Raw genomic sequence first — 25,291 nt, forward strand, 5'->3', positions numbered from 1 at the left:
AGGTCAAATGCATATGCCAAATTATTGTACGAATATATCGATGCCATGGAGGCCAAAGATTGCTACGTTTGTATGCAATTGCCGGCTTCTGTAGACGAAGGCATTAGATATCATCATCTCCCATTAACTTATGGGATAACATGTAGTTTACTGCTTAGTATATTTTATGGTAGAGAAGGATTTGAGTACTACTTTTCAAATTATGATTCGGTACTGCCTGAAGTTCCGAATTATAAGCAAATGAATAAGTGGGACTATTACAAAAAGGAGGATAGACTAGCTAAATTCTTTCTTCCTTGGGATACACTAGATACATCATATGCACGTATAAATAATCTGACTTGCAAAGTGTCAGAGGTAGAGAAAAGGTTTATAGCACAAGTAGATGACAGATGCAGACGGCAGAAGATTCTAAAAATGTCAGGACAATGGAAAACAGATTGGACAGAAGAAGAGAAGGCACATAAAAAGAAAGGTAGCAATGGTCCAATAGCATTGGATAGAACGCAGAGAGGAAAGTTATGTTTAGCTCGAAGCAAAACGTATTATGAGAGTGAATTTGTAGGTGAAGTTAGTTGTGAGCACTCTTTTAAACTAGAGTACTACACGAAAGATTTTATGAAAGGGATGCAAGCTATTCCGAATGTGTATTTTGTATGTGGGAGAAATGCCTATGTAAAACTACCCGATAATTGGTATGGTTCGTGTTACTTGGCAATTGTCTTCCCCAAAATATATCATGCAAAGGATTTGGCGATAATAGAAGGAAAGGCTTCGACGAGAACGAAAAGGGAAGTAGGAGATGCAGAAGTAGTAGGAGATGTATTTGGAGCGATGTTTCCATTGTTAGGTTTGATCCTCAACGATGTTAAAATTAGAAAGTTAGCGACAGTCGTGGATAGATTGTCTGCCAGTACTGCAAGATCATTAATGTTAGTAGAAGGTGAGATGCAGTCGATCAGAGCAATGGTTTTACAGAACAGACTTGCTTTAGATGTGATATTAGCAAAGGAAGGCGGAGTTTGTAAAGCTTTGAAAGTTCAGGAATGTTGTACTTATATTCCTGATAATTCAAAACCACTTGAGAAAGTCATACGGAACATTACACAGATTCATCAAGAAATCGAAGATTTATCAAAAATAAATGTTTGGGAAAAAGTAGGAAATGGAGTGGGAAAGGTTGGAAGTTGGTTTGCTAATCTTGGCAAAAGTATAATATGGTATATATTAAAGCCTGTATTAATAGCATTAATTTGCATAATTACATTATTAGGATTAGTAAAATTGTATAAATGGTATAGGTCGAACCAGTTACAAAGGTCGATGAGAGATCAAGAAAGGAGATTAGCTATGTTACAAGATCAACAGTATAAAAGTCTGAGAGCACTCGAATCGATAAAAAGAGGAAATGAGGTAACTAGTTCTGTATAAAAGGTTGTATTCAAATTGCTTTTAGTGATGACTCCTAAAAGTCATCAAAGGGGGGAACTGAGAGAGCGCAATTTGAATATAAAATATATAGTAGCCATATCTAGACGTATATGTTATAAACGTAGGAATGAAACGCATATCGTAATGTAAAGTGGACGATTATAGCATAAAGGCCAACTAACGTGATAACATGGTATAGAAAATGTAAATATATTCACGTGTTAAACATGCATTAGATTTAGAAGGCCCATATACATAATGGGTAAATATAGAAATGCTTACGAAATGTAGAACATGCACAGTAGAATTCGTGTACGTGGGTAACTTTATATGGAAAGACGTAGAGAAATGTAACGTGGATAAATGTATGAGAGAACTTACATAACGATGTAACCAAGGAGAATGCATAAGCTATACTCTACGCAGTCGTATTCTATGTAATATATATTCTATGTAAAATGTATTCAAGTATAACTAAGACTTTTTGCTAAAATACGAATATATAAATGTATGCCAAAGGTTATACTGTGTAGAGGGGTTTCAGGAATGCTAGAGGAGTTTAGGTCATTTGTGATTGTAACCTGACTGACCAAGAGTTCGAAGGAGCATAGTCAAATGTATGTAATTTAGAGGGCTTGTAAAAGTCGTAAATAGCTTGATGTGGACGTGAGAGCCAAGAAGTCTAGCACTTGTTAGATTTAAGGTGACAATGCCGGACGGAGCTTATTGCTCGAACGTGAGGAGAGACACTTTTGAATGTGGACTGTGTTTTGACAAGACCATTCACAGGATCTAGAAGGTTAAAGAGTTGCAGGTATAAGTTAAAAACTTGTCTAAGTTCATATGACATTTGATCCGAAGGAGTCAGTAAAAGTCGCCAATGAGATGATGAAGATGACATCTAAGGAGAAAGGTCAACTTAACGAACGACGCAAGGAGTGGACCAATGGAAGAAGCAAGAAGTTGACATCATCGGGGGAAGTCCGTGGTGGGCGTCAAGGGGCGTTTCACCCACACTGTGATTGTGTATTTTAGGGACAGCACCCCGGGGAGGAGGTAGCAATGAGCAATTGGCGATCAGGAGAGGGCAATCAGAGAAGGGCAAATTGCTCAGAGCGAAGGCAAGGGTAGATGCCTTGAGCAGATGCGCTGAGAGATCAGAGCGCAAGGGAGCAGTAGGCCGAGGACCCTTAGAGAGCGGATGGGTAGGCAGATAGGGTACTGCTTCTGAAACTTAAGATTCCTTTAGAGGCTAAGAGAGTTTGAACTTCTTTGGAAGTCAAACTGCTGACACCTTTTTAGGGAAGAAACTTGCGAAGTAGGGATGTCACCTAGCATAGAGTAGGGACAGTTTTAACTTGATTATTTTATCTTACTGCAGATGACGCAGAAGGAACCACTTCACACTGAAGCTTTGATTGTGGATCTAGAGATTGATTTTGTATTTTGTATACTTTGAGATTTATTCTGTAAGGATTGTATTGCATTCAAAATTACTTCATATAAAACTCTTAAACTTTATCAGTTGTAAGTGGTTCTTCAGAGTGGCGTCAGTTAATGGGGTTTGTCTAACCTATGCGGGGGTGGTCCTTTCCTCAATGACAGATAAAACTCGATCCGAAATTGACGAATGGGATAAGTTATTAAATTGATCATAATCATAAATTGATATCAAAATCTCATTCCCCGCACTCCGACAGGACAGTTCATTGGCGGTGGAAGAAAAACGTGTATGCACCAGAGTAGCCCTTTTGGTTCAGACCCGAGAGCGCAACTCTGGCTGACATGCATGGTGAACACCCCTAAACAGTCGGGCACGTCACAGTATGTGGAGAAGGACATTTGTAACCTTTTCATGTTCTGCAAAAGACCACTTACCTGGGACCGAGTAACTTTTTGCTCTATGCAGCAGTGAGTAACCGTCTCAGAGAGAGGTGGGAAGTGGGAAACTAGGAACTGGCGACCTGAAAACCACACATATTATTATTATCATTATTATTATTATTATATATTAATTTCGATTTATATAGCGCCAAATCATCGACAGGTCTCTTAGCGCTCGCTTTGGGAACCCGTCCTGGCTTCCCTGCGAGATAACCCCTACTGGGCATCCCCAAGGTGAAGACCAGGCATCCCATCGCGGTGGGGCCGTAGTGGAGATTAAGCAAGCTATTGCCCAGAGTTGCAGAGTGTGAATCCATGATTCGAGTAGGCACAGAGGCGAGAATTATTGAGTCCGTGGACATTTTGAGCTCAAGACCCTGTCGCGTCGGGAATTGAACCCTGGTCCCGGGTCTGACCTCTGCATCAGGGTCTGCCTCCTATAACCAGTGAGCCACACTTCGCCACTATTCCTGACACATGGTTTTGGCAGGCATACTGTGAGGGCCCTCAACACGACTCTGCTGCAGAACACTACATAACCTCTGGGACATCTGAAGAAAGGGTGGGAGCGAATGCAAGGTGTGGATTTATTGGACCAACAATGGGAGGGATGCTTAGTGATTGTAAAAGGGGTCTCCATGAATGCCAGAATGATGCGTGTCCAGTTTAACTACCTCCACCACACCTATTTAACACCTTGTATAATAGGCCACTTGTTCCCGGGAGCTGAAACAGTTTATTCTAGATATGAATAAGAAGATGCCTATTTTCAGCATATGGTATGGTATGGTGCTGTACAGATATAGTGAGATTCTGGGATGCAATACTATAATACATAACAGACCTCACAGGCTGGCTGGTGCATAGAGATGTCTCACTGTGCCTGTTGGGGTTAATGACACACTAAGAAAAACATAAACATGTATCACAGTTTATTGCCCCAGCATTGGTCATTACTAAACTCGCATTGTAACATTATGGAAGGCTGCAATGACAATGAGATCGATCTATGGAAGCGGAGATCAATGTGATCTCGGATGTGGCCAAGGGGGTAGAGGTGGGTGCTACGCTTAATGGGACACCTACCGGGAGAATTGTGACCCAGATCGGACATACACCCTCCTTGAGTAGCAGGTACATTGTAGTGGTAGATCAGAAATGGGAATGTGCAGGAGAAGATAGTGGTTGCTCAGAAAGGGATCATTGAATGATAGGGGGGTGGCATTACGAAGGAGTCCACGACATGATGCTAGACACCACACTAAAGTTACACTGTTATTCTTAATAGTTCAACTACTCCTATACCACAGTGCACTCGAAGGGTTATTATTAGACGGAAAGTACTGCAGTAGTTGTTACGCAGACATATATAATGTACACAATATTATTGTTACGTATCTATCTTTGCCAATGTAATTACTTGGGAACCAGAATGGGCCGGAAATGCATTGTTTGTCAATGTTTTACAAAACTTAATCAAGAGCGATGGCAAAAATATCTTGGGATCAGCCATGGGCTTTTCAGGAGCAGAAATACAAGTACTTTCTTGTACTCCTTTGGCACTACTTCTAAGGAGCCATGACAGAGCTTCGGTGAAGACTGTAGTGAGTGAAGGTGAAAGGGCTTGAGCCGCCTTCATTGGACATGTGTCTAAAAGTGAGCTTGAAAAAATGGAGGTAATTTTGATTACAACAAATTCATCACTAGATTAAAAGAAACAGCCTTATTCATGATGCCGAAATCGGCTCGCAAAGGGCCAGATTCTGAGAATCTGGCCCTTTGCGAGTGCGATTTTTGCATTTGGGATTCAACATCCCAAATGCAAAAATCGCTATTTGCTAATTCGCATATTTGCGAGGAATTACATTTAAGGAATCTCTATTTGAGATTCCTTAAATGTAATTCATCATCCATTTTTCAATTGCGAAATCGCAATTTCGGGACGCAATTTACCGCGAGGTCAAACCTCGTGGTAAATTGCGAAAACTCAGAAAAATGCATTTAAATGCATTTTTCCGAGTTGCATGTTACACACACACATGTCCTTTGGACATGTGTGTGTGCAACACCTGTGTAATTTTCATTGCAGGGGTGCTACAGGGTGTCCTTTGGACACCCCTGGCACCCTTGTAATCGCAATCTCATTTGCGATTAGCTAATTGCTAATCGCAAATAAGAAATGACTCCCCATGCATTCCTATGGGCCTTTTGGCCCATAGGAATGCATGGGGAGTTATTCCTTATTTGCGATTAGCAATTAGCTAATCGCAAATAAGGAATCAGTGGGAATCGCAATTAATATTGCGATTCCTACATGAATCCCGTTTTGCGAGTTTGTAATAGCGATTCCTTATGAATCGCTATTATAGACTCGCAAAACGGCCCGTACATGAATCAGGCTGTATGTTATTAATTTTAGATTGAAAGAAACTGGAAAGATCCATACACAGCTGAGGCAAATGAGTAACTATATATTAAGTTGCACCAAAATGAGCTAAATTCTTTAACATGGTTGTGGACTTAAACATAGCTTTCAAAAGCTGACCCTAACAAGTTAAAAAGAATTCTTATGCTTACATAGCTCCATAGAATATTTCAGTCTTTCTTGAGTTGAGCAAGAAGAGAACTAAATTTGCTCACATTTGTTGCAGTCCTTTTTTGCTGCAGCTACCTCAGAGTTAAACCAAGGCGCTGAAGAGGTGCAATGAAATGTCTGAGCAGGCTTTTCTGGGATAGGACAATTCAGTGCTGCCATGACCCAATAGTCACCAATCATGGCACACCTAGAAATTTTACCTTCTGAAATAGAGGTGAAAATACTCAAAGACAATGTTACCTTTTTCGCACCATTTTGGTTCTTTTTAGTCGGATCTGCTAGGAGTAACCTGTATAGTGACAGCACAACATTCATGACTCTCACTTAAGCATTAAAGCACCCCTTCAGACACATCACACCCTTTTTCCTGCAGCCACCATTTAAACAACTTGTTGGGGTTAGTCAATACAGAAAAAGCCTTGGGTGTGTTCTTAGGGCATTGGGTCTCACAAACAAGGGAAATGGGCTGCACATGTGATGGAAATGAGCCATACCAGTGGTGGAAGTTGATCGCATAGTGTCAGTGGCAGGAGAGGGTAGTACTCGCCTAAAAATGTTTTGGCTCTAGCATGTCATTGTTTTTCCAAATGTAACACTGGTACATGGTAATATCAAATCTGTATGGGGCTATATCTTACTGATCTCAATGTGTCTTGGTGTCTCTCTGTTCTACTTGGAAAGGTAGTGTTGTCTAGAATGATTTAAAGCCACTAAGTACTATGCTGACAAAGCTAAAACATGTGTAGAGACAGATGAGGAGAGTTGTGTAATGTTCCGAAAGGAAATCTCTTAGTTGTATACTTGTTCTTCTTACTTATATTTAATGAGGATGCCCTGCTTCTAGACAAATGTTCTGCCTGATTCTTCACTGTATATCAGGACACAATGACACATTCTAGATTTAGGGCCCGATGTAGGTAAATTCATTTTACCACTTCTTAAATACCGAATCATACCGATTAGGTATTTAAGAAGTGGTAAAATGGAGGGGGGGTGATGTAGGTATTTCAGATTCGGTAAATACTGAATCATTGAGATTCGGTATTTACCGATTCTGTAAATACCGAATCGGTAATGCCCATTGATTCCTATAGTATTTGAAGCCCATAGGAATCAATGGGCATTACCGAATCGGTATTTACAGATTCGGTAAATACCGATTGCAGCAAGGGTGCAGGGCGTGTCACTTTGACACCCTCTAGCACCCCAAATACAGGCATGTGTGCCATGTGGCACACAGACATGCCCTAAGGGCATGTCTGTCTGTCACATGGCATAGGTGTGCATGCACACATGTGCATGCACACCTGGATTCGGTATTTTACCACCCAATTGGATTGGGTGGTAAAATACCGAATCTGATAGGCCTTTGGGACTCAGAAGAGTCCCCCCTACATATAGAAGTTACCGAATCGGTAAACATACCGATTCGGTATTTTACCGATTCGGTCAATTTACCGATTCGGTCAATTTACCGAATCGGAAAAATAGGCCCCCTACATCAGGAAAACCCATTTACCGGTCGGTAACGGCCGAATCGGCCGTTACCGGCCGGTAAATGGCGACCTACATCTGGCCCTTAGATTCCACAGCATCACTCTGTTTGCTTTCTTGAGTTCTGAAGAGTAAACATTTTCACAGAACCCATGCTTATGTAATTGCATAACCCCAGAAAGGTTATAAAGCTATCAAATAACTTTTTTTGTTTGAAACAACCCTTAAAGTAATTGCTAAAACATGAACTACTCTAAGAACAGATCGAATGAACATAGCAAAATGTGTTCATCAGCATTAGAAAGTAAAATGCAGAGCTTATTCTCCTCTAAAATACGTTGATTATAGGCAACAATGTTTTAAGTAGTCGGTTGGATATATGTATTTTCAATGTTTGGATGGAAATTGATGCACTCAATCAAATGTTTTAGAATTGACTGACCTCTTTTTCCAAATAAATGCAAACCACTCTGGATGCAACAGCTATATTTTAATTTAGATAACCTGACTCGAAGGTAAACACTACACTTCTATTGCCTTATCTTCTATAATGAACTCAAATATTTGAAGATAATAAGCATAATTTGGAAAAGATTTGACAAGGAGATGTTGCAGCCTGTGTAATTGACTCTAGTTAGATCAATCCCTTCCACTTTCATAGTAGCAAATGAAAGAAACTTGTAGATACCAAATATTTGCCTTGAAATAGCTACGATCTTTGCCTGCACTGGTCATGGTTCAAGGTTGTTCATTTAACACTTGTATAGATGCCAATAATAACGGATGCTAGATACTGAGCATTGAAAGGAAACCCCTAAATTCGGGGCCATTCCCATAACATTACTGGTGTACAGCATGTAACAATTCTTCCCCTTTACACTTTTCCAGTCGCTCTGTTCTACAGATTTGAAATCTGAAGACTTTTTTTAATAACAGTTGTGCGAAAATGACTCCTCATAAAACTTACTTCGCTGCCAGGCCAGTAGCATCAATTTGAACATAGATCATAGTCTTGAGCGGTAATGCAGTACCGTTCTGGTCCAAAGTCATGGAGAAGTTGGCATCCTTGTAATAAAAGATGATAGTTACTCTCTTAGTTTTCTATATTCGCTCAAATCACATTTCATACACGTTTAGAAGTTACAGCTGGGCGTTGAATAACTATTTAGGATGACCGACAAATGGCTTACAATACATGGAAGACTGTGATGAAAAATGTGACATTCCTCAATGTTTATTGCAAGAATTGTGACCTAATCACATGCACATAAAACTAATAATATGGGGCATATTATCAACAACTAGCGATATTTATCGCTAAATGAGCTTAGCGATATTTTTTTTATCGCCACGCATCGCCGGATTTTATCGCATAGATAACGTGCTACTAGCAACGTTTATCTCAAATGCGATAAAATATCCGGCGATAGCGGCTCAATGCTTGAATATCGCTGGAAATCCAGCGATATTCAGGCATTAACGCCAATAGGGTCTTAACCTGAATATCCAACTCCCATTGGATATACAGGTTAAGAAGTGGTCTGAGCAGGCGTTAGTTTTCGGCGATATTCGCGCTTAGCGTGAATGTTTTTATCGCTGTGCCTGCGTTGATAATATGCGATTGCAATGTTAGCGACTACTTTCAGTCGCTAACAGGTTGGGTACGCCCACTCTGCATATCATTAGCGATAAATATCGCTGACATGCAAAGCGGGCCTCAAACCGCTCGCTATCGCCTACAAACTGTTGCTAACTGCTGTTAGCGACAGCTTGCTAATAGGGCGATGAAATGATCGCCGCTTTAGCGGGAAAAAGTCCTGCTAAAGCGGCGATAAGGCCCTTGATAATATGCCCCTATGTGTTTAAGAAGTTAACAATGAAAATATCAGATAATTCAAAAGGCACATAATTCTAATCAATTACTGCTTGATTGGCATTGTGATTGCTAATAAAATATCAAATGTAAAAAGATTTGATTTGATTAGGAATCATGCATGATTTACTTACAGCACTGCACCTTACACTTTTACAACACAGTGGCATTTAGTAGTCAGCAAGACAATCATACAGTCAGATTACCACAATTAGCACAGGTTTCTTAAAGTAAACTATTGGATATTAAATGGATTTTCTGATGACTCATTTGTATTCTCTGCTTTGCATACTCAATCACTGAAATAACTACACACAACCTGACAGTATCTTATCAACATATATGTTAGAGATACTGATATCCACTATTGTTTGTCCTCCTGGTCAATCGTCTCTTGTAGTATGCCGTGTTACATGGGTTTTTTAGGAGTTAAAGAATTGTTCAGTCGTTAGGAGGATATCCCAAAATATGTTGCCAATTGCAATTCCACAAAACTGAATTGATATTCCATGATTGCTAAACATGTGATTGATAAAATGCTTAGGTCTTCTCTCTTGGTGCATTTTAAACATATATAATGCAAATCACATTATCTGAATTGTTTTCAGACTTCACAGTTTCAATTCTGGATTGGTATCAGGGAATTTTCCCTAAGGGAAACGTTTGCAATACCCCCGAGTACTCTATTTTACTAACAAATTAGGCAGTTTTAAAAGACTAGAGTGACTTGCTTAAAAAGTGTTAACCCTAATATGTAGTATACTTATTTAATTTTTACCTATTTACATGTGAGAATTGTTCTATTGGTTGTAAACTAATCTTTTCAAGTTAGCCTTATTATAGGAGTATGACCAAATATTTCATTAATGTTTTAATACTTACCAAGAATAATTTCATACTTAGGGTGCTGATGAAACTGCCATTGTTGGTGTTCACTGCCACACTGACTGAATACCTTCAAAGTAAATTTCAGCGTAAGTAGAAAGCCCTCTTTATTGTAAAGTAATACATTGCATTTCATATAGCTATGTGTTTATCTATAGATATAGACATAGCTGGAGATATAGAATTAGATATAGCTTTAGCTCTATATATAGATATTGTAGATAGAAATTATTAAAATCACATTTGTTAGAATTACTAGACCCCGAAATGGAACTGTGATCTTTTAGAAGAAAAGGAAAACCATCAGGTGTCTCTCAGCGCTCCGAATGTAGTAAGAAGGATGTGAGGAGTAAGTCAAATGTGTCAGGCAATCACTCATTACCAGGTAAGATGCACAGCCATCCTCAAACAGTGAAATTATCACACAGAAATATTGGTATTTTGCAACAGACTCATATTGATCATGAGTTATTCTATTGAATATAATATGATTACGAATTATTGCAATGACCACTAATAGTTCAGTGAGCAAAATTAATATAGTAGTGAATGCTAAACACAATTCAATCATATTTCATCACATATCTCTAAACAATTATTATACTCCCTATGTATGTCTTCACTAGTTGTATAAAGCACTATTTGTATTAAAATATCTATCCCAAGCCATTTATCATCCTGCATACCATTATGTCATGAAGCCTGAAACTTGAGATTCTGCTTTTTGCTCCCCTCAGCAAACAATGCATCTTCTTTGCCTCGCTCTAAATACCTGTATCTTTTATACCATTGCTTTAAATGGTAGTCTATAGAATGGAGAGGGTCTTCTTGGGTTCTACTCTAGTTTCAGTTATACTGAACAAGGAACAATACTTTTGATCAGATTTCAGCTTCCACTATTGTATCTTGTCAGTTCCTCTGACATAGAACTCTACATGAGCATTTATAGTTACGGCACCTCTGTTAATACGTGTTAACAAGCTACATAAAACAGTGAAATATGTGCCAAGAGAACATACAGAAATTTAAATCTGAGAGGGCTGTGTTCTGGAAGTCCTACATTTGTATTCACAATGCCTGGTTTCTAGGCCTTAGCTTATTGTCAGACATTGTTTGTATAAATTATGACAATATGAACACGCAGCAAGAACTGTGTTGCACGCCACACAACGTTTATATTTATTAGAAATCAGAAGGCTATGTCATACACTTCAATCTGAGATACCAAGTTCATACTATGGCTAATATTTTCAGTTAACAAAGGCATTGCATTGTTGCATTACTCTAGTTCAGCTTTATGGGTCACTCCTAGTGCACACACCACAAACAGTTGTCACATCGGGATACATGGACCTGCAAACATTCCCATCTGGTGAGTATTCATCCTACATCCAACACCTAAAAAGTACTTACGTTGAAAGTCGGGTTTGGTTAATCAAATATTGCAGAGGGTAGTGACAAGAGAAGTTGTAATATAAGCTTGTGCTGTAACTTATGGATCCTGTGCCTGCTATTGAAGGGGTACTCACAAAACCAGACAAAACCACAGTTTGTACAGTGGAAAAGTCATTAAATATGCCACTCCCCACCTCATCCTGTATCTGAAAAATAAGGAATGAAAAGGTTATTACCTGCCCAATGAATTAAAATATACAATGATGTTCACTGTGTTTTGCATGCACTAGGGTGGTTTTTTAGTATTATTAACCATGTACTGCCTAAATTAACAAAATAATATAATTCACCACTAATGCTGATTGACAAAATAATCATGCATTCTTGATAAAGTACATGTTCTCTGTAACAATAAATATGTGTTCAAAGTCTGACTTGTTTGATTTAAAAAAAAAACATTTTGTGCATTCATATATACTTTAAATTATTTACTTTCCTTAATTTACAAATTTCCCAAAACCTTTCATATAGCTCCAAAATCTATTTGCTAATAAATGTATTTGATTTTGGTTTTTGTACAGTTGTTAACACCATCGCTGCTAGTGATATTTTCCTCCTGTGCTGATATTTCATGAATCCCATTGTTCATTACGAGCTCAGCTCGTCATCAGCACAGCTCTTCTGTGCCCCATGCTGAGCTCGTCATGAGCATCGAAGGGGTTAAAAACAACCATTAGCTATCATAGTACTGGTTGTAAGTACCATTCATTCATCAAATGCATACATAGATATTGAGTTCCTTTACAGAACTCACACTGATGGTCAATGTGAATCATTTGCAAGATCGAAAGCCAAATACAAAAGAACTCCTCTATTCTAATCAGCAAAAACATAGCTCATCTAAAAATAGCAAATTCTGTTCTAGACATGAAGGAAACTAGAAGGGACAGCTAAAGAATCCAGACATTAACTGAAAATGGTGATTAAGAAGAGCATGCCTTTTAAACACACAAGTCAGGGTCAACAAAAAGTTTTGACTGCTACTATTACACCTGGCATTCTTTTTGTGGTTTTCCCTATAACTTTTTGTCTCCAAACCTTCTGTTTTTTTTATTTGTTGTTGCTGGCCTTAAGACTCAGCACACTTTATCACTGCTAAGCAGTGCTAAAGTGCTTATGCTCTCACTGTAAAACATGATAGAATTGGTTTATATCCAATTGGCATATTTAGCTTTCTTGTAAGTCTCTAGTAAAGTAGCACTACCTATCACCAGGGCCAGTAAATAATTAAATACTGCTAGTCGGCTTGCAGCACTGATTGTACCACCCACTTAAGGAGCCCTTTAGAAATGTCCCAAGTCTGCCATTGTGGCCTGTATGTGCAGTTTTAAACTGCCATTTTGACCTGACAAAATAAACCTTTTGCCAGGCCCAAACATTTCTTTTTAATACATGTTAGTAACCCCTAGGTTAGGTCCTGGACAGCTCAGAAGGCAGGGTGCTGTGTATTTAAAATGTTAGGCAGGAGCTTTTTAGCTTTACCTGCCCTGGTAGTGAAAAACTCTTAAATTCGTTTTTCACTACTGCAAGGCCTACCTCTCCTATAGCATAACATTGGAGGTACCTTATTACATTTGATAAGCTATACCTTCCAAATGGGAACCGATCAGCAGCTCATGTTTGGTGCCTTTGGCATTGTAATGACAAATCCTCTCTTATGGTAAGGTTGGATTTAAATACAAATTTTGAAAATGCCACTTTTTGAAAGTTTACTCAGTGTGATAAATCAGATGACAAATGAATTTTCACTTTCCCAATGCATTTCGGGCGTGATTCTGCCCTTCATCAGGGGTATCTAAAACATCAATAATTACAATGAGTATCACAAAGAAATCATGCTCAAGGCTATATATATTGTGCTTAAATAGCACGTAATTTGAAAGAGATATTGACATCCTCATTACCCATTACTATTAGCACACACAAAGGCATGATGAAGTGCCAACACTGCTACCATTGTAACAATGTGTTAACAGGACAATCAATCACTCACCCTAGATCTGGCAGAAATATTAAGCTGTATTTCACCGCTAATTATAATAACACTCATGTCATTTATGTGATCAAATGCCCTTGTGGCTTATACTATGTTGGTAAAACTGAGAGGACCTTATGAACTTGCATTACGGAACATAAAAGCAGGTTATGCACTTAAACATTGAGTTCCTCTTTGGCCAAACACTGGGTAGATAATCAACATACCAACACACAACTCAAATTTTATGTAATTGAAGACATTGAACCATTACCTGGTCGAGACTTATGCAAACTGCTTTTACAACGTGAAACTTACTGGATTTGGTTTCTTGAGACTCTTCACCCGAAAGGGTTAAAGGATAAGTTCGAACTGTCCTGTTTTTTGTGAGTATTATTACTCCATTTTTTTAAGCTGACTAATTGTTTTTGATCTCCTGGATGCTCTCACTTTGATTGACCTAGTTTTGTACAGGCAGGGCCCTCATTAGTGTTGTATAGGCAGGTTGCTGTAACATTTATTTCATGATTCCCTCATTTTCCAACACGTTTTGTACAGCAGCACCTCTGTTACAGGACTTTGTTATTTCATTTTTTCACTTCATAGATTTTGTTTTTATGGATTAAATGCATTTCTTGGTTTCTGTATTTGTGTGACTTTCGTAATACCATTAATGCATCACTGTATTTCTCCTTAATATTTTAGCTCTTTTGAATGTCTAATATTGGAGTTATTATCAATTATTCTTTTTCTCCTCTTTATTAGAGTTTTTCTCACTAGCTCTTTTGCACTTAATTCTTTTCGCTATGAGCACTCACTGGGTTTATTATTCCGGGTTTGTCCTATTTCTATTGCCACGATTAAGATGCAATGCACACACGATCGCGGTTTCACTTATTTCCGGGATACTTTGATTGTGATGAATGCTCTTTCAAGCTGGTTACTTTGGCTGGGAGACCGTTGCGGGAGGCACTACCTGGTAAGCTTCTAGCTGAGGTTTGGTTGAACAATTAATTTTAACTACTGGTATTGCGTCAAACTCATTGGAGTTCTCATTTTCACTTTATAGAAATTTTATACCGTCTATTGGTCATTAGCCGTCGGCATATAAGGTAATCACTTTTCTCTTTGATAAACACGGGGGACATTTTGCATTCTTCTTCGGCATTTCACCATGGGCCAGATGTAGGTGGCTGTTTGGGGCCATTTACCGAGCGGTAACGGACGATTTTGGGCGTTACCGATCGGTAAATGGGTGACAGGTATGTAGGGGGCATTATTTTACCGAATCAGTAAAATTACCGATTCGGTAATTTTACCGATTTGGTAAAATAAAAATTCGGTAATTTTGCCGATTTTGAGGCACCCAGTAGTAGGTGGGACTCTTCAGAGTCCCAGAGGCCTTACCGAATCGGTATTTTACCATCAAATCCAATTTAATGGTAAAATACCGATTCCGGTGTGCATGCACATGTGTGCATGCACACCTATGCCATGTGACAGGCAGACCTGCCCTTAGGGCATGTATGCCTGCCACATGGCACCGAGCTTGTTTTGGGGGTGCCAGAGGGTGTCAAAGTGACACCCCCTGCACCCTTGTGAAAATCGGTATTTCAAAGCCCATAGGAATGAATGGGCATTACCGATTCGGTATTTACCGAATCAGTAAATACCGAATTCTTCCGAATTGGTATTCCAGCACATCTGGAATACCTACATATCCACCCCTTAGATTTACCGATTTTTAATTACCGAATCCGTAAAATTCGGTAATTAAAAATCGGTAAATCTATTTTACCTACATCTGGCCCCATGTTCCTTATTTATGGATCTGTTTCATAGCTGGTACCGGTTCCGTGTCGATAGTTGTTGTCACGCTGCATACTTGGTATACCCCTAAGGTATTCCTTTCTCGATTCATTCGTAATTTTTTGCACTGCATGCTGGGTGCACACATTAACTCTCCGGATTCTATAATTTTTCAATCTTTTTTTCAGGCTCTTCCACGTCTCTACCCAGGTCTTTTTACTAGTATGTCTCACTTTGAGCCTTGCTCGCTTGTCTGTATGAGTCCAATTATATTTAATCATGATATATATAGCCTAGAGCATTTCTCCTTAATATTTTAGCTCTTTTGAATGTCTAATATTGGAGTTATTATCAATTATTCTTTTTCTCCTCTTTATTAGAGTTTTTCTCACTAGCTCTTTTGCACTTAATTCTTTTCGCTATGAGCACTCACTGGGTTTATTATTCCGGGTTTGTCCTATTTCTATTGCCACGATTAAGATGCAATGCACACACGATCGCGGTTTCACTTATTTCCGGGATACTTTGATTGTGATGAATGCTCTTTCAAGCTGGTTACTTTGGCTGGGAGACCGTTGCGGGAGGCACTACCTGGTAAGCTTCTAGCTGAGGTTTGGTTGAACAATTAATTTTAACTACTGGTATTGCGTCAAACTCATTGGAGTTCTCCTTTTCACTTTATAGAAATTTTATACCGTCTATTGGTCATTAGCCGTCGGCATATAAGGTAATCACTTTTCTCTTTGATAAACACGGGGGACATTTTGCATTCTTCTTCGGCATTTCACCATGGGCCAGATGTAGGTGGCTGTTTGGGGCCATTTACTGAGCGGTAACGGCCGATTTTGGCCGTTACCGATCGGTAAATGGGTGACAGGTATGTAGGGGGCATTATTTTACCGAATCGGTAAAATTACCGATTCGGTAATTTTACCGATTTGGTAAAATAGAAATTCGGTAATTTTGCCGATTCTGAGGCACCCAGTAGTAGGTGGGACTCTTCAGAGTCCCAGAGGCCTTACCGAATCGGTATTTTACCATCAAATCCAATTTAATGGTAAAATACCGATTCCGGTGTGCATGCACATGTGTGCATGCACACCTATGCCATGTGACAGGCAGACCTGTCCTTAGGGCATGTATGCCTGCCACATGGCACCGAGCCTGTTTTGGGGGTGCCAGAGGGTGTCAAAGTGACACCCCCTGCACCCTTGTGAAAATCGGTATTTCAAAGCCCATAGGAATGAATGGGCATTACCGATTCGGTATTTACCGAATCAGTAAATACCGAATTCTTCCGAATTGGTATTCCAGCACATCTGGAATACCTACATATCCACCCCTTAGATTTACCAATTTTTAATTACCGAATCGGTAAAATTCGGTAATTAAAAATCGGTAAATCTATTTTACCTACATCTGGCCCCATGTTCCTTATTTATGGATCTGTTTCATAGCTGGTACCGGTTCCGTGTCGATAGTTGTTGTCACGCTGCATACTTGGTATACCCCTAAGGTATTCCTTTCTCGATTCATTCGTAATTTTTTGCACTGCATGCTGGGTGCACACATTAACTCTCCGGATTCTATAATTTTTCAATCTTTTTTTCAGGCTCTTCCACGTCTCTACCCAGGTCTTTTTACTAGTATGTCTCACTTTGAGCCTTGCTCGCTTGTCTGTATGAGTCCAATTATATTTAATCATGATATATATAGCCTAGAGCATGATTTCTTTGTGATATTAATTGTAATTATTGATGTTTTAGACTCCCCTGACGAAGGGCAGAATCACGCCGGAAATGAATTGGGAAAGTGAAAATTCATTTGTCATCTGATTTATCATGCTGAGTAAAGCAATATCGTGTTTCATTTGTAGAAATTCTGCTATGGACTGAATAAAACACAGATTTTGGATACCTTCTTTGTTCGTTATGTTTGGAAATGTTTTGAAAATGTTTGTTGAAGGATAAATGATTCATTGATCACTTGTTTTGAGATCGTTACAATTACTTAAAGAATTTTCACTACCTAATGTACACTTTGGATTAAGTGACATTGTAGTAAGGCACTTTGAGTTCCTGGACACTCATCTGGGCTGATATTGTCTACTTGTGTATTTAGTAGGCTGACAGAGCCCCCTACAGGGTGCACACTTTAATTTAAGAATTTTGAAGAAAAGATCACTTAGTGTAATTTGATTACCTCCGAGTGCATTTGTGCTGTATTTCCTTTCTACTTTTAGAAAGTTGGTATTTTCCTGCCTTGGTCATTTGGTGCCTACATTCTGTCTCTGGATAACATGACTGGGTGTAGCTGACACCTGGCCTTGGTGTATTCCTCCTAGACAACATTTATTTATTTATTTTTATTTAGTTTTCTATAGCGCTGGCCTGACCCTAAGGCAGAGGCCTTCAAACTTTTTTAGGTTGAGCCCCCCCAGCTGAATTTTTTTAGATGTCGGGCCCCCCCACCACCTGACAAAAATTTCTGGAACCTGGGACTCTACATAAATCGACCGTCGTCCGCATATCCCAGGCTATATCCGGCAACATTTCTGGAACCTGATTCCCCAGTTAAAAGTCAAATTGAGTATGGAAAGACAAGACATTAAGCATAGTGCAGCAGCTGTCCTCAATAGACTGACCTAGCCCTGCACAAACAACTCGAGGAGTGCAGCACCTGCCTTCAGCAGCCCACACCAGCTCTGCGCTCAGAACTCCAGGAGTGCAGCGCCGGTCCTCAACAGCTCACACCTTCTCTGTGCACAGAACTCCAGGAGTGCAGTGCCTGTCCTCAACAGCATGCACCAGCTCTGTGCACATAACTCCAGGAGTGCAGTGCCTGTCCTCAACAGCCCGCACCAGCTCTGCGCACAGAACTCCAGGAGTGCAGCGCCTGTCCTCAACAGCCCGCACCATCTCTGCGCACAGAACTCCAGGAGTGCAGACGCCTGTCCTCAACAGCCCACACCAGCTCTGTGCACACAACTCCAGGAGTGCAGAGCCTGTCCTCAACAGCCCACACCAGCTCTGTGCACACAACTCCAGGAGTGCTACTCCTGTCCTCAACAGCCCACATCAGCTCTGTGCACACAACTCCAGGAGTGCAGAGCCTGCCTTAAACAGCCCACACCAGCTCTGCGCACAGAACTCCAGGAGTGCAAACGCCTGTCCTCAATACCCACACCAGCTCTGTGCACACAACTCCAGGAGAGCAGACGCCTGTCCTCAACAGCCTGCACCATCTCTGCGCACACAACTCCAGGAGTGCAGACGCCTGTCCTCAACAGCCCGCACCATCTCTGCGCACACAACTCCAGGAATGCAGCGCCTGTCCTCAACAGCCTGCCCTTCCCGAGATCTGTCCTTGGCTCTCCGCACATAGCTCAGGATCTGTACGAGTTCCCCTTTGTACTGTGCCCCATCTGAGAGTTATTTTCAGTTCTGCATTTATTATATATTAGTTTGAGGTCCAATTAACTTCTAGGACTGTCGGGGCCAGTGCTAAATAGTACAGCAAAACCCTGTGATGTCACAGGATCTTATGTGTGCTTTGTGTGCAGACAATGTACACATCCAAAAAGTAGTTCAAATAAGATACTCGCAGCTGACTTGTATGAGCATCATTCCCCCTCCCACCCCTGAAAGGCCTCAGCTGAAGTGGAAGGCACAGAGGCTTCTGTGCGGTCAAACCGAAAGTGATCAGTCATATTGTAGGAAAGCTGATGCCCTCTCTGTTCCCTTTTACTTACCTGTTGGTGATGTAAAATGTTCCGAGGCGAGATCCTTCAGAGCGAGGCAGCAGGCAAAGAACAAGCAAAGAAGAAAAGGCAGCAAGCACGGGGCAAATGACAGGAGTGAAGAAGCGCCACACAATCAAAAGGTAGCAGGATATCACAAGTATGCAGGAGTTTTTGCACCCAAAATCTCGCGCACTTCCTTCCATCTATAATGCTGTCCCACTCATTGGTGGAACGTCGGTGGTGACGTTCTGTCTGCTGATTAGCTCATGTTCTCCAATCCAAAGGTCACATTTAAAAGGGCTGAAGAAATAGCGGTAGTGGTAAACAAAGGTTTTACTATCAGTGGAGTGCGCGCCCCCCCTGTAATGGTGTCGCGCCCCCCTGGGGGGGCGCACCCCACAGTTTGAAGAACACTGCCCTAAGGTATCGGAGCGCTTTACAGCAGATATTAGCAGATCATCATCAAATACATAGCAGATAATCACCATATATAAAAGAGCATCAGACCAACGCATTGTCCCGCAGGACAGAACTGTCCTCAGGTTTCATCATAGTCTTAGAGTTGGAGCAGGGCTCAATGTCCACTAGTTGCCTCGAGCTATCCAATCTCTGGGGAGCGGTTGAGGAACAAGGTTTTAAGTTGGCTTTTGAATTCAACAAAGGAGGAAATGGTTCTGATGTGAGGGGGAATGGAGTTCCAGATTTTAGGAGCGCTTCCGGGGAAGGATCTAGCTGCAGTTTTTCTTGTTTTTGGACGGATGAGTAGAAGGGAATTTGAGCTTCTTAGGTTCCTGGTCGGACCAGCTTTTTTGAGTTTTTTCACCAGGTATTCAGGTTTGCCGGTGTGAAGGGCTTTGTGGGTGAGGCAGGCTGTTCTGAAGCTGATCCGTATTTCGACTGGCAGCCACTTAAGATCCCTGAGAGCAGGTGAGATATGTTCGAATTTCTTGATGCCGGTGATCATTCTGGCAGCCGCATGTAGTGTAGTTTTGATGGGCGCCAAATGTACTTTGGGAACTCCAGAGAGGACTGCGTTCCCATAGTCTAGTCCTGACAGTACCAGAGATTGGATGGGCCTGTTTGAGGTCACTAGGCGGAATAAAGGTCTTTATTTTGTTCAGTAGTCTGAGGTTAAGGAAAGCACTCTTGGCCAAATTCTTAATATGTCTTGAAATGCTCAATTTTGGGTCTAGGGTGATCCCTAGCAATTTGACAGAGTCTGCTAGAGTGAGATTCCCATTGAGCGCATCCATGGCTTTTAGCCATTCTGCAATTTGGGGGTTTTCTTCTTTATTTGAGATGAGGAGTATCTCTGTCTTTTCGGGGTTTAGTTTAAGGTGGTTGCGTGTCAGCCAGTCTTGGATGTCTCTCAGTACATCTTTGAGTCTTTGAATGTCTTTGAGAGAGGTAGTTTCCAGGTAGATCTGGGTATCATTAGCGTAGAGATGGAAGCGGATGTTGGCTTTCCTAAGTAATTTGAAAAGCGGTTCCATGTAGATGTTGAAGAGCTACGGTGAAAGCACCGAGCCTTGAGGGACGCCTTTATTGACTTGTTGGACATCGGAAGGAAGCTTTTTATTTTTATTTTTTGTGTGCAATTGTGTAGAAAGGAGGAGAACCATTTGAGGACTGTCTCGCCAAGACCAGCTCTTTCTTGGAGGGCCCTTATGAGGCGTTTATGGTCTACAGTGTCAAACGCTGCCAAGAGGTCGAGGAGAATGAGGAGGCAGCACTGGTCAGAGTCTAGTGAACCGTGGATATCGTCAATGATGTTGAGGATCGCGGTTTCTGTGCTACAGCCTTTTCTGAAGCCAGACTGGTGGGGATCCAGGAGGTTGATGTTGTCCAGGTGTTGGGTTAGTTGAAGTAGTACGCATCTTTCTAGAGTTTTAGAAAGAAGGGGGAGGTTCGACACAGGTCTAAAGTTGTTCAGATCCATAACATCTAGGTCGGGCAGGATGGGTAGGCGGAGCTGGACACAGCTCTACTTACAGTTGATTTGGCTATGTCCTGCCTTCACACATAGGGCTGCATACTTCATGTTGTTAGTCTTGAGCAAGGGCAGGGGAGGCAGCAACCCTGTGCACTTCCAAAGGAAACCTTTAGATGTTTCTTCAACTTCAAAGAAGGCACCTGGTATAAATAGTGGACCTCAGACGCCCATTGTTCAGTACACTTCTGGACCTGTGGAGACTACCAGGAAGATGGACTGCTGTGCTGCTGAAAGGACTGCCACACCGCTGGACTGCTGCTCTGCTGGACTACTGCCCTGCTAGACTACTGCCTTGCTGGATTGTTGCCTTGCTGCCCTCCTGCTTGAGTCAGAGGGATTGAACCTGCACCTGAACCCAGAACTCCCAGAGTGGCTCTGAAGACTAATCTGCAGGCCTTCTGTGCATAGCCACACGGACATAACAGGCTCCCAACCACTTAAACTGTCACCCAGATCCAGCTGAAGTAAACCCCTGGCCCCAAAATGGTGCCCCTCAGGTCTTGGACCCTTGGTGTGGCCTCAGTGGAGCTGAATCAAAGTTTTTGGGCTCCGCTTGACAGATAACGGGCATGTTGGTGTCATAACTTTGTCGCTCTCACAGCTTGGCAATGTGAGGTTCCCTGAACCCGACTACGCGCTACAGCATTGACCTCTTGCAGGGAGCACCACCTGATGCTTTGGCCCAACTGATCTCATTGAAAACAGGACCTTCAGACTACAGCGCTGCTATCCGTGATAACCGGCCTGCTCTTCGCACTACAATGGTGACCATCCTTGACGATGTTCTGTTCCTCGGGGCCCCTTCCAACAAAAACAAGACTCTCTGTACTGGACTGAGAAGGTAACATTTCAGCAGGACCAACCTGGGCCCTATATCTGACCCGCGCTTCATCATGGTCGGCCTGAACTTGAGACATTCTCCTGGTCTCACATGACCAGATGGCCACGAGTAGCACTTTCTGCTTTTTGTCACGATTTTCTCTTAAATCTTTAAAATTACATAGCTTCAGTTCTACTCGTTGAATTTTGGTTGTTTTGATCTTCATTTACTTATCACATTTTGCTCTTTATTTCAAAATTAGTGCAAGCTTTTTCTTGTGTTTTCACTTTATGCTTGTTTAAAGTGCAGCATAAATACTTTACATCTAAGTTAAGCCTGATTGCTCTGTGCCAAGCTATCAGAGGGCTGAGCATAGGTCAATTTGGGGTCGGCTTGTGCCTCACCCTGACAAGGATAGTGGTCGCTACTTGAGTAGGGGTTCACCCCGCTCAACCAGTAACTGAATTTCATACATTGGTGATCAATGATGAGGATTAGGACTTGCATTTATGCAGTGCCATAGTGATTTTGTGTTACACTGAAAATCCCAGATAAATATTCTGATCACAATTTGAGATTTAAATTCTTCTTGATTTTTGTTTTTTCCCCCCAAATTCACTCTTAATGTACCTGACTGTTTGTGCCTTTGGCTTCAACTACAAGAGAATGGAATTCGAGCTCCTCAACCTAAAAAGCCACAATGTGGTTGACATCAAGGAATTTTGCAAGAAGAGGGGGCTGCCTGCCAAAAACAGCAACAGGAAGGCAGTGCTCCAAAAGTCTATGAGGGCATGAGTGGAGGCTCACGAGTTGCCAATCAAATCAGATTACCAGGATGAAGATGATGATGTCGAGGGTCATGAGATGCAGCAGTCAGCTGAGGGGGCATGACCCATCTTGTGAGTTGGTACTCCCTGCCAGAGCAGAGACCAGAGTGTCTTCTCAAGGCCTTTCCCCAGAGGAGCTGGCAAACAGGAAGGCTGAAATGGAGTTTAGGCTGCATATGGACTGAATAAACATAGATGGAAAGAAACTGGCTAAGTAGGCAGAGCAGAAGAAGTTGTTAATGGAGGAGAAGAAGGCTGAGACGGCCTTGGAGTAGAGAAAAATGTTGCTGGCATATGAACTGAGTCTTAAAGAGCTGGACAGGCAGGGTCCAGCGGTGATGGTGGCAGCATACCTATAGTGTTCTCTGGAGACAACAGGGTCCACATCGGTAAGGTTCTGGCACCTGACGTTGCTGTGGAGGATGGCATTGCCAAGCGCTTTGAAGCTTATGAGGTAGCTTTACAAATGGATAGGATCCCTGAAGATGATTGCGGGGGCTAGCCTCTGGAAGCATACCCCTAGTGAGGGGAGGGATGTCTTCCCAGCCTTAGAGAAGGGGTGACAAGAACTGGTATACCCCCCATGAAGGAAACTCAAGTCAGGAAATATGGTCTTCCCCCAGACAAGTACAGGCAGACGTTTAGGGACAGCCAGAAGCCGCCCGGCAGTCCTGGGTGGATTTCGTGGATTAGTTTTGCCAGGCACAGGATGGTTGAGGGAAGGGCAGCGAGGTGAATGATTTCAATAGGCTATATGATCTGTTTGTAAGAGAGCACATGTTCAGTAATTGTTTTCCTGTAGCTGTACCAACACTTGATTGATTGTAAACTCCCTCACCCTAGGGAGCTTGTTAAAGAGGCAGACCACAGGCTCAGCGCCAGGGTTCCCAAGACGGTATCTGGGGGATCCTCACAAGAGTGGGCTGGGTCCCCACTAGAAGAAGGAGGGAGAGACAAACATAAAAAAGGAGTTCTCTAAAGTTTTCCCGAACAAATCTTAAAGGTCAGGGTTCCCAATCCCTACCTAAGTAGAAAGAGGAATGATTCCCTGATAATAAATCCTCAGGTAAGGCACTCCCTGAGGGCTATGAGTACCAGCAGATTGGGCACTACAAGAGGGATGCCAAGTGTCTCAATCGGGCGCCGCCCCCAACTGCTGGGCAGACACCAGGGCTGGCGAGTGTAGCGCTTGGTGGGGAGACTGCGCCAGATAGTGTGAGGTGTAGTGTAGAAGTTACCCTCGTGTCGCTGGGTGACAGAGAGATGGTGGGAAAGGCTCACATGCCTAGTAACAATAAGAAATACAGGGAGTGGGTCACCATCATTGGCATAGGGTGGAGGCTCTGAGAGACACTGGAGCCTGCACAATAACTGTCAGATGAGTATCTGGTGTCCTCATAGCAGGGAGTCCCTAATGAATTCCACCAGGTTATTATAGCTGACAACCATGAGAGTCACTATCAAGTGAATCTGGTTACCCATGAGTGTCGGTGGTTCTCAGGTTCCTTGTGAGTAGCTGTGACTCCATCCATGCTTATGAATTGTCTGCTTGACCATAACCTAGAACACACCATCTGGAAAGAGGTGGATCTCAGGTTGCACAAGGAGATGTTAGTATTGCCTGACTTTGTGTGCTAACCACACGGTCCATAGCCATCACAGACAGTAGTCAGAAGGACCTGGAGCCTGGAAGAATGGCCCAGGTGCCTGCCAAAAAGAAGAAGGGCGAGCAACATGTGAAGCCTGCTGCTGAAACGTCCACGGTCAGCGAGGAGGCTGAGCCCTAGGGTGGCGCTCCGGAATCTACAGGGGAGGACATTACCATCATGGGGAACCTACCTGAACTGAGCAACTGGCAAAAGGAAGGGGGTGCCAGCAAGGAGGAGTTCTGCAAGACACAGATGGAGTGCCCTACTTTGGAGGACATGCGGCGGCAGGCCAAAGCCCAGGAAGCTGGTGACTCCTCTAGTGATCACCTGATCAGTTAGGAGAAAGATCTCCTGTATTGTGAACCTGTGTTTCCTGAGTCCGGTGCAACCCATGTGCTGGTGGTCCCCTGGCATGTCATCTAGGGCAGGACAAGACCTTTGAAAGACTTGTCACCCATTTGTATTGGTTCCGGATGAGGATGGCCTCAGATGCGTTCTGCGGGTCATGCCATACCTGCCAGGCCAGTACCAAATCAGGAGGGAAGCGCTAGGCGCCCCTGCAGCCATTTACTGTCATTGGCACATCCTTTGAATGGGTGGACATCAACATTGCTTGGCCTCTGGACCCCAAGACCGTCCTAGGTGACATGTTCATCCTGGTCTTGGTGGACACCAATGACTGCACCCACAGCGACCAGGGCACTGATCGGGATCTTTACCCGTGTGGGATTCCCCAAGGAGGGAGTATCTGACAAGGGTGCCTACTTCATGTCTGCATACATGAAATCCATGTGGAAGGAGTATGGGGTAACTTATAAGTTTTCCCCACCCTACCATCCCTAAAAAAAAGATCCTTGT

General features: G+C 42.1%; 1 protein-coding gene across 1 annotated transcript in view; it reads right to left on the bottom strand.

Moving 5' to 3' along the window:
* Positions 1 to 25,291, bottom strand: part of LOC147663275 (zona pellucida-like domain-containing protein 1) — a gene marked incomplete at its 5' end in the record, with an annotated part of 327,843 nt that overhangs the window by 196,265 nt on the left and 106,287 nt on the right. The window contains 3 exons of the mRNA XM_086950566.1: positions 8,373 to 8,470; positions 10,161 to 10,233; positions 11,577 to 11,764. Of these exons, the coding sequence (XP_086806692.1) occupies positions 8,373 to 8,470; positions 10,161 to 10,233; positions 11,577 to 11,764 (359 nt within the window). The remainder of the gene's footprint in view (positions 1 to 8,372; positions 8,471 to 10,160; positions 10,234 to 11,576; positions 11,765 to 25,291) is intronic.

Source organism: Lissotriton vulgaris, unplaced genomic scaffold, assembly GCF_964263255.1.
Source record: "Lissotriton vulgaris unplaced genomic scaffold, aLisVul1.2 SCAFFOLD_2307, whole genome shotgun sequence".
Lineage (NCBI taxonomy): Eukaryota > Metazoa > Chordata > Amphibia > Caudata > Salamandridae > Lissotriton > Lissotriton vulgaris.